Genomic DNA, 15,459 nt, shown 5'->3' with positions numbered 1-15,459 from the left:
GTAGAGTAGTTGTCAGATTCTTTTGATCAAAATCAGGGGTTAGTCGTTAGAGGCTCCAGATTTAGGTTACATTCCACACCACACTCCATCTCACTCTCACTATAAATGTAAATTTCACAGCAAATTTAACTAGATTAAAAAATATGCTTTAGCAGTAGGTACAGTCACACAAAATGGAAGAAAGTCCTTCTCTCTGCCATAAGTCCTCTAATTAACAGCACATTGCATGAAAGGGCCACACTGAAGGCAGCAATGTTCTAAAGGTGAACCTGCAGGTCGTCATCTCATGAGGGCAGGATCCTAGGCTCAGTGCTGGAAGCCACACCATGACACAGACAGTTGAGCTGTCTGCTCTCTTGTACCTTGGTCATGCAAGGTCCATGGGTCCTGCCACACCTCCTCTACCACATATTGTAAGTGCACCAATTTCAAGAACAGAAATAATTTGTTTTTAGGCCAGGCGCGGTGGCTCACGCCTGTAATCTCAGCACTTTGGGAGGCCAAGGTGGGCGGATAACCTGAGGTCAGGAGTCCGAGACCAGCCTGACCAACATGGAGAAACCCCGTCTCTACTAAAAATACAAAATTAGCCAGGCACGGTGGCAGGTGCCTGTAATCCCAGCTACTCAGGAGGCTGAGGCAGGAGAATGGCTTGAACCCGGGAGGCGGAGGTTTTGGTGAGCTGAGATCGCGCCATTGCACTCCAGCCTGGGCAACAAGAGTGAGACTCTGTCCCCAGAAAAGAAAAAAAAAGAAAAAAAGAAAGAAAAAAAATAATTTGCTTTTAATATCCTTTATACTAAATTTTTAAAACCCTCAGGTCATCAAGTGGATTCACATTAAAGAATGCCAGCTAATTATTTCTGCCTAAAGCATTGGAATCCTACAGCTGGTTACACTGAATTACTTAAATTATTGGAGCATTGGGATAGCTGAGTTCATGGAGGTTCCTGGAGTGTGGTGCACCTGGAAAGGGCATGGAAACAGAAGCCCCTTCCCACATGCCTTGCCCTACACATCTCTTCATCTGTATCCTTTATAGTAGCTTTTATAATAAACTGGTAAATGGGAAAATCCCTTTGGCCTTTAAATTGAAATGGAAAATAGCCATAAAGTGGAACAATATGTACCTGAAAGACTCTAGTCACTATACTGCATCATCAAACTTAATCGGTTAACGCAAACTTATTATGTAATAACACCAGAGTACTAGGAGGGAACAATGCATGAGATGATGACAGTAAGTGCTTAATACAATGCCTCACACAAAGTTGCTTCTAAATAAATCATTACAAGCAAAATATAAAACTTGGAAAATGCAATAATGTAGATGTTAAACTAAAATTTGAAAGATTGAACAGTTGAATACCCTCCACCACCCTAATCAAGATATAGAACATTTCCCTCACTCCAAAAAGGTCCCCCATACCCCTTTCCAACAAATTACCTGTCTCTTCAAGACGACCACATGTAGGCAGCATGACCTCCCAGATATCCACGCCCTAATGTCTGGAACCTGTGAATATGTTACCTTACATGGCAAAAGATACTTTAAAGACGTTGAGATGGGGAGACTATCCTGGATTACCTAGGTGGGCCCAATGTAACCTCATGAGTCCTTAAACGTAGAAGAGGAAGACAAAGAGCAAGTCAGAGAGATACAGCGGTAGAAGAGGCAGCAGAGATTTGAGCCATGAAAACCATGTGACCTGCTATTGTTAGCCTTGAAGACACAGGAAGAGGGGGCACAGGCAAAGGAATGCAGGTGGCCTCTAGAAGTTGGGAACGCAGCAAGCAAACAGGGACCAGAGTCCTACCCCCCTAAGGACTAAATTCAGCCAACGACCTGAATAATCAGGGAAACAAGTTTTCCCCTAGAGCCTCCAAAATGAAAAGCAGCCCTGCTGACACCTTGGGTTTAGTCCAGGGAGACCCACTGGGGACTTATGACCTACAGAACTGAAAAATAATAAATTTGTGTTAAGCCAAAAACAACAGTAAATTACCAAACAGAAAATATAACAAAAGAACAGACAAATCCCATCAGTAAGGCTTTTTCCCTGGGAAACTGGTTAGGCAGGGGCATGACCTAGCAAAAGTTTACACTTTTTTTTTTTTTTTTTTTTTGAGAGGGAGTCTCGATCTGTAGTCCAGGCTGAGAGTGCAGCAGCGCGATCTCGGCTCACTGCAAGCTCCGCCTCCTGAGTAGCTGAGACCACAGGCGCCCACCACAATGCCTGGCCTTTTTTTTTTTTTTTTAAGTAGTAGAGACGGAGTTTCACCTTGTTAGCCAGGATGGTCTCGATCTCCTGACCTCGTGATCTGCCTGCCTTGGCCTCCCAAAGTGCTGGGATTACAGGCATCAGCCACCACACTTGGCTGGGTTTACTTCTGAGGTTTGGGTAAGGAACCTAAAACTTCTGGTATGTCCAGAAAAACGTGATGGATTTATACCAAAGGATATACCTATCGAATGTTTAATAAAACTAATCTTGGAATTCTGTATGTGCAAAAATTAGTATAGAAACTGTGCTAAGCAGGTGTCTGTTTACTCAAGGCTGGGTATGCTTCTACAATGTGGCTTCTAGCACAGCCTTTCTCATCTGTCTATTAATGGAAGTTTCCTTCCAGTCATGGGAGAGTGGCTCTCATGCCCAGCTCTGACCCTCCTCTCTTCCCCTCCCCTGTATTCTGAAAAGCTCCTGCTGGGCATGAAGTCGGAGGGAGAAAGGAAGTTCCCAGAGAATGGGACTTCTTACATGCAGGACTCATAATATAAATGTGTGTTTCCATTAGATGCCTTGAACCCAGATCGAGAGACGACGGCTATGTGGCTCAAGCTAGTGGATTTCCAATTCCCCTCTTGCACAACATGCAGTCCATAGGATCAGCTATGAGCCAGCATTGATGGAACAGGGAAAGTGCCTGCTACTTCAGCAGGTGAGTCCTAGAATGATGGGGAACCCCTGGTATGCAGTGTGTTTTCACTGTCCCAAAACTATCCAGGTATCTCAGCCCATTGAGAAACCTCAATTTCTGGGTTGCTTACCTCAGCAACTAACAGGGGCCGTAAAGCAGTTGATTCTGTTCGTTGCAACTTTTTTTCAAAAATGTGTATGGATTGTTTTTCTCTTCCTAAGAACTAAATTAACACTGTAGTGTTTTTTTCTGTTATATGATCCCTTTTCAGCAAGGTCAATAAACATTTATTAAGAGTTGTGGTCAGGTGCGGTAGCTCACATCTGTAATCCCAGCATTTTGGGAGGCTGGTGGATCACTTGAGGCCAGGAGTTCAAGACCATCCTAGGGAACACGGCGAAACCTCATTTCTACTAAAAATACAAAAATTAGCTGGGCATGGTGGTGCACGCCTGTAATCTCAGCTACTTGAGAGGCTGAGGCACAAGAATTGCTTGAACCTGGTAGGCGGAGGTTGTAGTGAGCCGAGATCGTGCCACTGCACTCCAGCCTGGTGACATAGTGAGACTGTCTCAAAAAGAAAAAAAAAAAAAATTGTGTGTGTGTAACAATAAAAACAGGTAGCAGTCAATGAGTTATCGTTCTAGGACTGTTTCTACCCCCTTTACAAATATAAATCACTGATTGCAACAACTCTGTGATAGAGTATTCCTATTTTACAGATAAGGAAACTGAGACATGGGGAGATGAAATGGTTTCCCTGAGAGTCATAGGGCCAGAAAGTAGGTAAGCTAGGATTAGAATCCGGGTTGGCCTGATTCCACAAGTCCTAGTCTGGACCAGCAAGATAAAATTTAACAAATTATGTAGAAGCTATCATGGTAGACCAGGTTGAATTCATTTAGGGCCACTCATCAGGTTGGGAGCAGTGTGTACTAAGGAGTTTTGAAGGGACTGAGATGCAAGTTTGGATTCAGCATAAATTACCTGACATTTGAGCCCAGGCTTCCCCACCATAAAGTTGTGATAATGGTATACTTGCTTTGCAAGGTAATCACAATGGTTAAATTTAACCTGTACAATGGTTGGTGTAGAGTAAGTTGTAGCCACTATATTGTTATTTCATGATATGTCCAGATATAACTTTTATAATTAACCCACCAACAGTCTTAAGCAGTGTTGTTTAGACTGGAGTTTGGGGCTCCCTAGGATTCTATTAATATATTCTTGGGGGATCTGCAAGTTCTTAAGTTTGAAAAAGTGAGCTAGAGCATTCTTGTACTGTGGACACACACAGTTACTTCCACTGATTTCTGAAGCAAAAATAGGGTGGCAGGAAATAGTACCCACTTAGAAAAATAATGAGTTCTCTTACACAACAGCTATATGTACTACTCACACCTGCGTAAATAACGGAACACAAGATGGAGAGAAAAGTCACCAGAGGAAACATAGCCCACACAGGGAGGCTCAAGGCAAATATTCCACATGTAGATGCAACATGGATAATGCCCCTGACACCACGTGTGGTGCTTCAGGACAGGACATGAGAAGGTTCTGGAGAGCTGAATACATATAGCCTCTCACCTCCCTGGCTGGCAATGTAAGCTATACTTTCCCACTAAGGATCATTGCTGGGGCTTTCGAAACAGAACAATGGGAAACAAGGTACCCTCATCTCCTTTCCAAAAGAAGGTAAATGTGCTTACTCAGAAATGTACTGCAGAAATGCCAACATCGTGACAGTTTCTTATATATACATTTATATATACTTTTTACATTTCCTGCTTTGTAAAAATAAAGGATAAGGAAGAAGAATCAATGAATATTTTCCCAGTGGAAGGGATGGAATTAAAACATCTGAAATAAAAAATTAACATTGCTATCTTTAAATGAATTTCTTTGCTAGAGACTGTCTAGCTTTAAAAAAATTCTAGATAAAGTCTCTACGGGAGCCTGAATGTAAATTAATTTGTCTTTCGTCAGATGATTGGAAACAGAAATGCAAGAAAGCTGACGAAGACCATAATTTTTAAAAGCTTAGCCAAATTGGCTAAAGTCTGAATTTCACAATAGTTTACATTTTTCTTCAGGTGGGATCATCCTGGCAATGCACGAATGTGCCATCTCGTTCACAGGGAAGCTCCACTCTCCCACTAGATATGCCTGTGGGTGAGTGATTCTGGTGTTGCTGTCTAGCTACCTCTGCCTTGAGGTCTAACCTAGCCTGCCTTTCCCCTTCCCCCACATTTTTGGGGAAATCATTAACCCGTGCTCAGTAAGACCTTCCAGCTCCTCACCATGGGACAAGCTGCACGGAGCTTTCACGTGAGAAGCAGTTTGATAGTAAACCTGGATCTGCAATTCCCAGGGGCTGCCCTCATGGAATTTTAATTGGGGGTATTTGAAATTCCCTTTGGCTTTCTCACAGCCTATCACTGCCTATGAGTCATGTTACCTATTGTCAGTTCCTTAGGCCTCTTGTGTTCCTCAGTTGACTGTTGTGGTACAGCTTCTTGGTATCTTTTCTTTTCTTTCTTTCTTTTTTTTTTTTTTTGAGACGGAGTCTCGCTCTGTCGCCCAGGCTAGAGTGCAGTGGCGCGATCTCGGCTCACTGCAAGCTCCGCCTCCCTGGTTCACGCCATTCTCCTGCCTCAGCTTCCCCAGTACCTGGGACTACAGGCGCCCGCCACCACGCCCGGCTAATTTTTTGTATTTTTAGTAGAGACGGGGTTTCACTGTGTTAGCCAGGATGGTCTGGATCTCCTGACCTCGTGATCCGCCCGCCTCGGCCTCCCAAAGTGCTGGGATTACAGGCGTGAGCCACCGTGCCGGCCTTTTGGTATATTTTAAAAGCACTCGTCAGAAGACTTTAGGGTGAGTTTCGTGCACCCCAAATACGGTTAAATTCAGTTTCGAAGTTTCGGCTGCACTGAAAGCCACTGTCACTTTGAGGGCCTACCTGGGACCCCTAAATGCATTTACATTTTAAGTCAGAACTTCCCAAACTCTTCTTGTTTGCTGAAAATCTGTTTAACTGTTTTCACATGATGTGTTAATAAATGTCATTGTATTCATAGAGATTATTCCAAGAAGATTAAAGGTCATGCTAGCCCATTTGGATCTTATAAATCGCAAGTGTCCTTGAACTCAGGTAAATTCCTGCAAAATTGGAATGTTTCTCGAATTGCTTTGAGAAAATTTTATAACCAAAGGACACAGCTTTTTAACAAATTGTCTTTTAACTAACAATTTTTAAGGAACTTTCCAGAGGGAAACACCAGGAGGAATTCAAGCACAAGCACAGGCGCTCAGTGCACACATACACACACACAGAGAAATGAGGATCTATGAAAGTGCTTCTCTGCACTCATGAGAATGGATCACAGATAATCTGCTATCTCCAGTCTTTAAACACAGCCCTCTTCATATGAATGATATCCTCTGAAGGGCACCGAGGCCTCCAGAATTAAGGAAGCCTATAATTCTTCCAAACTACTAAAGCCCTTATCTCCTAAGAGACCTTTTCCTCAGTGCCTCACAGGAATGGCAAGATCACCACCAACAGCATGCCTTATGCAGGAATGAAGTGGCGATATATATTTTTTTAATTTTTATTAAAGTTCTAGGGTACATGTGCACAATGTGCAGGTTTGTTACATGTGTATACATGTGCCATGTTGGTATGCTGCACCCATTAACTCGTCGTTTACATTAGGTATATCTTGTAATGCTATCCCTCCCCTCCCCCAAGTGGTGATATTTTAAAAATCATCTTCTGAATACGGACTTTGTGCCCTACACTTCTCGTGTGTCATCTCAGTTGTCTCTACCTCACAGTCCTTTGAGGGAGGAATATATATTCCCAATGTTACACACTTCCGAATTCCTTTTCTTGCTTTTTCTCTATAGCGCTTTCACTTTCTAATATATAATTATTTGTTTTATTGGACTGTCCTCATTAGAATGTAAACTTCAGTGAGGCAGGCTATTCTTGTCTGTTTATTCTCTGCTGCTTTCCTGGAATCTAGAATAAATGCGTCAGTGAATGAATGAAGTGAGGCCCAGATGACCAGTGAGTGACAGAGGTTTGAACCCAGGCTTATGTGCTGTGCTGATGCACTAGATAAGCAATGGCACTTGATGGCACTTGTGAAGATTAGGATCTATGGCATATTCTAAGGGAGAGAGAAGACGCAACATTTAGTGAATGGCTGACTGATGAAGAGTTGCGTGCAAAGAAAACCACTGATGTGTAAAAGGAGCAGGGAAAGTAGCCTAACTTTTGATCTTTGACCTCTGTAGGGAGGATGCAACAAAAAACGTGAGGCTGGAGAAAGCCTGGAGGTCAAAATTCAAAATGCTTCCCTTGAGATTCTTCATATGTGGGCAGGGAATACCACGTGGAGGTGAGTATAGTGTCCACAACACTATATATAATCCGTGCATGTGGGCATCCTTAAGAGTCTGTAAAGGGTTTGGCCTCACGTCTTGACACTCTCTGTTGCTACTGTGTGACCTTGGGCAAATTCCTTAATCTTTGTAATGGGGATAATTTACGTCTTTTCTGAAGACTGTCCGAAATTATGCACGTAAACACAGAAACAACACGATACCACCCATCGTGTAGTAAGTGCCTAATAGGCATTGTTATATCAGTTTGCTGTGACTGGAGAACACAGTGTTTCAAAGGTAACCAGTAGAGAGAAGTCAGAAATGTAGCTGGGTCCATTCTGATAATCGTGCTAAAGGATTTTGATCCTGGTCCACGATAACACCTCCTTTACTTGACAGCTGAATTGGAACGGATTAAATCGGTTAGGGTAGTACCTCAGAGGGCTTTCCTGGAGATGAGCGAGTGCAGGCGGGCTGTCAAGCAAGCCTCAAGGGGCATCTGTGGGATGCCCAAACCGTGCCCCCAAACCGAGGCCTTTTCACAGATCCTCAATTCAGAAGCATAAAAAATTAATTCCAACAGCTAATAGCACCCCACCATCACTTTAGGACATTTCACCGTACCCATTTTGTTGTCACAGGGACCCTATGAAGCAGATAGTTTTATCTTCATTATAAAGAAGACTGCAACTTAGAACAACTAAATGATTTAACTAAGGGCGCATACCTAGGAAGAACTGGGGGACATAATGCAAACGAGGGCCGTCCCACTCCAGAAGCCCTTTTCTCAGCATTTCTAGGACTGAGCGGTCAGAACGCCACTTAGCCAATGCGCCAGGAAAGATCGGCATTCCCTTGGCAATAGAGTTCAGAAGCATGGGTAAAAACTACAGTTTCGATGTATCCTCTCGAATCTATAGTCATAGTCAGGTAGCTGCGTATTAAAACAGGCAAAGTGGAAACCCAACTTCCCTCCCTTTCTCTTCTGTTGGAGGTGCTGCGCTGAATCTCCAACAGGTTTGCTCTTCTCAGTTCCTCTGCAGGGCATCCTGCCTCTTCCCTCCCTGTCCCCAGGTCCCAATGACTGAAACGTCTCGGGGTGGGAACTTCTGTGACAGATCGGGGAGGATAGGGGGAGTCAACTCCAGCGCAGGCCTCCCACGGCTGAAACTAAAAGATACCCAGTGAAATATAGGAGTTTTGTTCCAAAGGCTGCCCAAAAATGGTGCGGAGAAGAGCTCGGCAATCCCCACCTTCGTCGAACACGCTCCTCCAGGGGCGGCCTGCCTGCAGCAGAGCTCCAAAATTGGCAACCTGGGCCTCGCAGCCGCCTTTTTTTAGCCTACATTTCCCAAACCAGGGAAGAGGCGGGTAACTAAAAATGCAAATTGCAGCGGGGGTGTCAGCAGGCATGCCCGTGGGTGCGGGGCGTCGGGCGAAGGGAGACCCCGCGACCTTAGGCGCCCTCGCGGTGTTCACGGTGGGCGCAAAGCGCAGCGAGGGACGCTCCCCAAAGCCGCACCCCGCCGGGCGGCTGCCCCCGCTTCCGCCTCTCAGGCATCGGCGGGACAAAGCGCGGCCTCTTTTCCGCCGGGGTTTAGGGAGGGGAGGCCGGATTAGGGCCCGCGCCTTCCGGCCGTGGCCCTCCCGCGCCGAGCTGGCCGCACACAGGTGGTTTTCCGCTCGGGAGGGGCAGGCCTCGGCACTTTTATATAACAATAGAGCTCTGCGCGCCGGGAACGCGCCTCCCCGCCGCCGCGGCCCCCACCCGGCCACGCCTCCATCCGGCTTCCAGTCCGTCCGCCCCGCGGCGCCTGGGCCGAGCGCTGCTCACTGGCCTGGCCGGCACCTCCCCAAAGTTACCTGCTGGCTCTGCAGGGCGGTAGAGACGTTCCCCTCGACTCCTTGGGAGCCAGGAGCCAGGGGGGTCCAGGCAGGCACTCGTCCTTGCTCCTCCCACCCGCCCCACATCTTTATGGAACCGGGAGTCCCGCGCTCAGCCCAGTACCCGTCCACTGCATCGCGCACAACCCCCTGCCCGCCAAGCGGGGAGACGGGGACAGCGGGGCGGTGGCAGGGAGCGCAGCGCGCAGGCGCGACTAGTGCTCCCCGGAGTGCCCGGCGCTGGACAAAGGGAGGAGGCGGCGGCAGGAGAGGGCTGGGGAGGCCCCCTCTGACATGCCTCCCTGCCAACTAACCAATCGTCAAGCCCCCCTGCTGAGGCCCCGCAGCCTGCAGGCCTTCCCCACTCCTCGCCCATGGCGGGGACTGCCGGCCTGGCCCGGCGCGTCCCAGCACACCTCGCCCAGGCAGCCCCGCCAGACCGGCTCCTCCGTCAGAAGCCGAGCTCCTTGCCCAGAAATCATTAACGAGCGCGACCCCCCAGCAGGCGACGGTGGTGATGGGGTGGGGGGAGAGATTTAGATCCCCGGAACAATGGCTTGTAACTCCCCACGCCGCTGGAGCGGAATACAGTAAAAGCACTGGACTGACCTAAGAGTTTGTTTCTGCACTCTACATTGTTTTAAAGAAAATAAAATGTTACTTTAAGAAAAAAGGTTTCCTTCTGATTTTCTGAACAACCAGACGTTTGTTTGTTTGCTTTAAAATGTTTCAACAAAATCCTGGTTTGTTTCGAAATATGTTGGATTAGCATTTAACACCTCATCGGTCACTAAAGCCCAGTCAATTCACCAGCCCCAACACAGCCTCGGCTAAAAGAACATCAGAGCAAACAGAGCTAGGCCTTTAAAACTGGCAAACAAATGCCACACACCGCCTAAAGAAGGGGGGTTGGGGGAGGGGAGGGTTAAGGCGAACTTGGGTCCAAATGAGTTTGAAGAGAATACAAAGAACAAAAAGTCAGCACAAGTTTTCCTAAAGCTAGCTCGCGAACGCTAGCGTCGCGAACAAGGGCTTTTGTGCATGCTAATTGCGCCATTGGTGCGCAAAAGTTCCGACGCGAAGTGTGAACTCTCAACAGAAGGAAACATGAGACAACTGAAGTGCCCTGGTTTATGTGCCCTGCTCCTCCTCCGCTGCCGCCTCCCCTTCTTTCTCCTTCCTCCCGCCGAGCCCGCTGTTGCAGCTTGTTTGCACTGGGGCTTATCCGGAGCGGAAATTCCTTTCCGTTTTTGTGAATGACAAACTCATTAACAATTCATCAACACAACCTGTTCCAGCCGGCCCGTCCCCACGGCAACAGCCCCTTCCGCAGCACGCTCATTGGCTGGCCCGGAGAATGTATCCATTGAGACGCTCGCTGTTTGTATCCATTGAGGAGCTGCCTCGCGCAGGGGGTGTGCGAGGCTGAGTCCAAGGGATAGTGAGCAAATCGAGTCTTAAATAATCCGGGGAGAAAGACGCCCGGGTAGATTTGAGGTGCAGACTTGGCGGGAGGGATTAGGAACCGCTAGACTTTTTTTCCTCCCCTCTCAGTAGAACTGAGTCCGAATTAATTGGATTTCATTCACTGGGGAGGAACAAAAACTGTCTGGGCAGCTTCATTGAGAGATTCATTGACACTAACAGCCAGCGGCTGCAGCTGGGTGCAGAAAGAACCTCCGGCTTTACTTCTGTCTCGTCTTCCCCAACCGCTAGCCTCGGCTTGGGTTAGGCGAGGCGGAATTAAACCCCGCTCCGAGAGCGGCAGCTTCACGCGCAGCGCGCTCGGCCTATGCCTGCCCCGAGGGGCGTCTGGTAGGCACCCCGCCCTCTCCCGCAGCTCGACCCCCATGATAGATACGCTCAGACCCGTGCCCTTCGCGTCGGAAATGGCGATCAGCAAGACGGTGGCGTGGCTCAACGAGCAGCTGGAGCTGGGCAACGAGCGGCTGCTGCTGATGGACTGCCGGCCGCAGGAGCTGTACGAGTCGTCGCACATCGAGTCGGCCATCAACGTGGCCATCCCGGGCATCATGCTGCGGCGCCTGCAGAAGGGCAACCTGCCGGTGCGCGCACTCTTCACGCGCGGCGAGGACCGGGACCGCTTCACCCGGCGCTGCGGCACCGACACAGTGGTGCTCTACGACGAGAGCAGCAGCGACTGGAACGAGAATACGGGCGGCGAGTCAGTGCTAGGGCTGCTGCTCAAGAAGCTCAAGGACGAGGGTTGCCGGGCGTTCTACCTGGAAGGTACGCGCCCGGGGAACTCCGCGCGCGGGGCAGGGCGAGGGGCGCAGGGCTGCGGGCGGGGCGCGTGGACTGAAAATGCCTCTGCTGCGCTCAGCTGGCGCTTCGGAGCCGCGCTGCTAGCCTAGGGGCCGGCAGCCGGCAAGGTATCGGCCGCGAACCGCGCGTTCCGCACCAGAGAACCGGGCCGGCTCAGAATCCACCCGCTTCCGGCTGCGGGTACCGGCGGTTTCTTTCTAACGGGTTCTGCGCCTTCTTACCCAGAACATTCTCCTCCATCACCCTATTTTCTATCGTTCGATTTTGAATTAAGATTTGGAGGACCGGAGAGATTGTTGGGGATGCAAATTGGCACATCCTAGCTTTCAAAATATTCCAAAAAGTTGCCATTTTGTGTATTTCCGGATTCAAACGAATAAGGGTTCTCTGGCGAGGCGGGCCCGTTCGTTCCATTCCCGAGGGTGCACATTTAAAGTGTATTTCTATTATTTATGGTTCTGTATGTAGGGGGTTCGTAGGGTGCTTGTGGTGTTTCTTGCGCCGGGTTGCGGTTCTTACAAGCTGTGAAAACTACTACGGCTTCTCGGGTTACACGATTGCTTTTCTCGTTCTGGCAGGTGGCTTCAGTAAGTTCCAAGCCGAGTTCGCCCTGCATTGCGAGACCAATCTAGACGGCTCGTGTAGCAGCAGCTCGCCGCCGTTGCCAGTGCTGGGGCTCGGGGGCCTGCGGATCAGCTCTGACTCTTCCTCGGACATTGAGTCTGACCTTGACCGAGACCCCAATAGTGCAACAGACTCGGATGGCAGTCCGCTGTCCAACAGCCAGCCTTCCTTCCCGGTGGAGATCTTGCCCTTCCTTTACTTGGGTTGTGCCAAAGACTCCACCAACTTGGACGTGTTGGAGGAATTCGGCATCAAGTACATCTTGAACGTCACCCCCAATTTGCCGAATCTCTTTGAGAACGCAGGAGAGTTTAAATACAAGCAAATCCCCATCTCGGATCACTGGAGCCAAAACCTGTCCCAGTTTTTCCCTGAGGCCATTTCTTTCATAGGTGAGACTAATTAATAGTAGTCGTTCTGACATTTAAATGCAAAATTCCCAGCCATTCATAGAGTTTAAGCTGTTAATCGTTCTTGCTGCTTGCTAATTTGTCGTACTGCAGGTCTCTAATTTTCCTAAAGCGTCCTTAATTCTGGTTTATCTTCTCGCTAAGGGAAGAAAACCTGCCTTTTGATATGGCTGCAGATTACAGGTGTATTTGAAACGCTGTTTCTGTGAATCTTTGAATTCAGTCATTTGACAGTCGTTCATAATCGGACAACAGATTTTTCCCACAGTCTTGGACTCAGGGGAAGGGTCAGATAGAAGTATTCACTATAGACAGAAATTCCAGCATTGCTTTATAATTTTAAAAAACCTAGGAGTTATTTTAGGACGTCAAGTTAGTTGTTGGAAAGCAGTATGAATGCTAAATGTTATCCAGTTGAATGATACTGTGATACTGGTAACAGTGAGACAGTGGGTAACCTGAGCCCAGAAGGAAGAACTGTGGGCTGGAAGCCTGGGAGAAGTGAATCTCCAGGCATTGTAATGCATTTCCTATTACAAAGGAACTCATTTTCAGGCCATGTCGACATCCTGTTCCTCCTAATGGGCCGTCCCCTGTGACTTCCCTCTCTCTTTTAAAATGCCTGAATACCTCCATTGTTAGCTGCACAACATTTGGAGAATAATTTAATAGACCCTTGCAGTCTGGTTGTCTGTATAAAAGGCATTCACGAACATATTGCAGGGTTTCTGGTATTCACATGCTGAGGCAAAGAATGCACCCATTAAGGAGTTTTTTGTTGGCAGAAACTTAATACAAAAGCTCTCTTTTCAGAAAATATCTGAAATATGTAATTGTGTCCAGTGTACATGTTTAATTTCAATGATACATTTTCTGCTGCTTGTAGGGCTCAACTGCCACACACAACTATTATTACTATTATATTTTTAAGTTCACTTCTTAGACTGATCATTCACAAAGGGTGGTTTTCAGTCTACTGAGATCTTGCTTTTCTTTTTGTGTTCACAGATGAAGCCCGGGGCAAGAACTGTGGTGTCTTGGTACATTGCTTGGCTGGCATTAGCCGGTCAGTCACTGTGACTGTGGCTTACCTTATGCAGAAGCTCAATCTGTCGATGAACGATGCCTATGACATTGTCAAGATGAAGAAATCCAACATATCTCCTAACTTCAACTTCATGGGTCAGCTGCTGGACTTCGAGAGGACACTGGGACTCAGCAGCCCCTGTGACAACCGGGTTCCAGCACAGCAGCTGTATTTTACCACCCCCTCCAACCAGAATGTCTACCAGGTGGACTCCCTGCAATCTACGTGAAAGACCCCACACCCCTCCTTGCTGGAATGTGTCTGGTCCTTCAGCAGTTTCTCTTGGCAGCATCAGCTGGGCTGCTTTCTTTGTGTGTGGCCCCAGGTGTCAAAATGACACCGGCTGTCTGTACTAGACAAGGTTACCAAGTGCGGAATTGGTTAATACTAACAGAGAGATTTGCTCCATTCTCTTTGGAATAACAGGACATGCTGTATAGATACAGGCAGTAGGTTTGCTCTGTATCCATGTGTACAGCCTACCCATGCAGGATTCGAGGACTTCCAGGCGCATAGGGTAGGACCAAATGGTAGGGTAGGAGCATGTGTTCTTGAGGGCCTTGTAAGGCTGTTTCCTTTTGCATCTGGAACTGACTATATAATTGTCTTCAATGAAGACTAATTCAATTTTGCATATAGAGGAGCCAAAGAGAGATTTCAGCTCTGTATTTGTGGTATCAGTTTGGAAAAAAATCTGATACTCCATTTGATTATTGTAAATATTTGATCTTAAATCACTTGACAGTGTTTGTTTGAATTGTGTTTGTTTTTTCCTTTGATGGGCTTAAAAGAAATGATCCAAAGGGAGAAAGAGCAGTATGCCACCTCTTAAAACAAAACAAAACAAAAAAATTGTGCTCTTTTCTAATCCAAAGGGTATATTTGCAGCATGCTTGACTTTACCAATTCTGATGACACCTTTATGGACACTATTATCACTAAGAGCTTGTTATGGCGAAGTCTTTAGTCTTTTTCATGTATCTTCCTCATGATTTTTTTCTCTTTATGTAGTTTGACTATGCCTTACCTTTGTAAATATTTTGGCTTGTGTTGTCTCAAAGGGGATAATCTTGGAAAGACACCAAATCATGGGCTCACTTAAAAAAAAAAAAACCCTTCAGCTGTGCTAAACAGTATATTACCTCTGTATAAAATTCTTCAGGGAGTGTCACCTCAAATGCAATACTTTGGGTTGGTTTCTTTCCTTTAAAAAAATTGTATAAAACTGGAAGTGTGTGTGTGAGCATGGGTACCCATTTGATAGGAGAAATGCATTTGATTGTGAAGAAGGGAGAGTTAAATTGCTCCATTATGTTCGTGGTGTAAAGTTTTGAGCTGGAATTTATTATAAGAATGTAAAACCTTAAATTATTAATAAATAACTATTTTGGCTATTGAGTGTGTATTTTAAAAAAAATCTCAGTTACGCCTGTGTATGAAGTGACACATTTTAGAGCTTTTTCATTCAGGGATTGATTTTGACTTGTAGGCATAGCAGGGCAAAGTTCTTTTTAAGCTTTTCCTAGAATGTTTTTCAGCAGCAGTTTATGAAATTCATCATTTGTCACAAAGATAACATCCTAGAATGGACTATCATGTATATGAACAATACCTTTTATGAGTATAGTTCAGGCTTAAAATTTTAAAGCCCCTGAAGAAAAATGAATCTATAGAGCATAGCTTGCTAAGGAAGAAAATTTGGATATTAACCACAGAGAGGTGTAGCAGAATAACAAGATGACAGCCACATGTTAACCTCCTGTCTATCCTTCACTGTCAGGATCCTCTGCTCCATAATGCTGAGATAATGCCAAGGAGGAAGTAGGGATAATTCCTTTTCCAGTCTTACTGGCA

The 15,459-nt window shown here is 46.7% G+C and overlaps 1 protein-coding gene and 1 long non-coding RNA gene across 2 annotated transcripts; both read left to right on the top strand.

Annotated features, from left to right (window-relative positions):
- The first annotated feature begins 2,345 nt into the window (after positions 1–2,345).
- LOC123567559 (uncharacterized) lies at positions 2,346–9,871 on the top strand. Its single transcript, XR_006690572.3, has 4 exons — positions 2,346–2,940; positions 5,013–5,091; positions 6,000–6,073; positions 7,225–9,871. It is a non-coding gene; the product is annotated as an uncharacterized lncRNA (long non-coding RNA).
- Positions 9,872–10,584: 713 nt separating this feature from the next.
- DUSP6 (dual specificity phosphatase 6) lies at positions 10,585–14,999 on the top strand. Its single transcript, XM_005571831.4, has 3 exons — positions 10,585–11,448; positions 12,063–12,500; positions 13,527–14,999. Exons 1-3 carry the CDS (start codon positions 11,049–11,051, stop codon positions 13,832–13,834), a joined length of 1,146 nt encoding a protein of 381 aa, XP_005571888.1. The 5' UTR covers positions 10,585–11,048; the 3' UTR covers positions 13,835–14,999.
- The last annotated feature ends 460 nt before the right edge of the window (positions 15,000–15,459 follow it).

Source organism: Macaca fascicularis, chromosome 11 (assembly GCF_037993035.2).
Source record: "Macaca fascicularis isolate 582-1 chromosome 11, T2T-MFA8v1.1".
In the NCBI taxonomy this organism is placed as follows: Eukaryota; Metazoa; Chordata; class Mammalia; order Primates; family Cercopithecidae; genus Macaca; species Macaca fascicularis.
This window is presented reverse-complemented; position numbering and strand designations above follow the sequence as displayed.

Bases quoted from the DNA above. Each gene is read 5' to 3' on its own strand.
- DUSP6 (XM_005571831.4), top strand. From the start codon at position 11,049: ATGATAGATACGCTCAGACCCGTGCCCTTCGCGTCGGAAATGGCGATC. The intron at 11,449-12,062 runs GTACGCGCCCGG...TCGTTCTGGCAG, and splicing joins CCGGGCGTTCTACCTGGAAG to GTGGCTTCAGTAAGTTCCAA. The intron at 12,501-13,526 runs GTGAGACTAATT...TTGTGTTCACAG, and splicing joins TGAGGCCATTTCTTTCATAG to ATGAAGCCCGGGGCAAGAAC.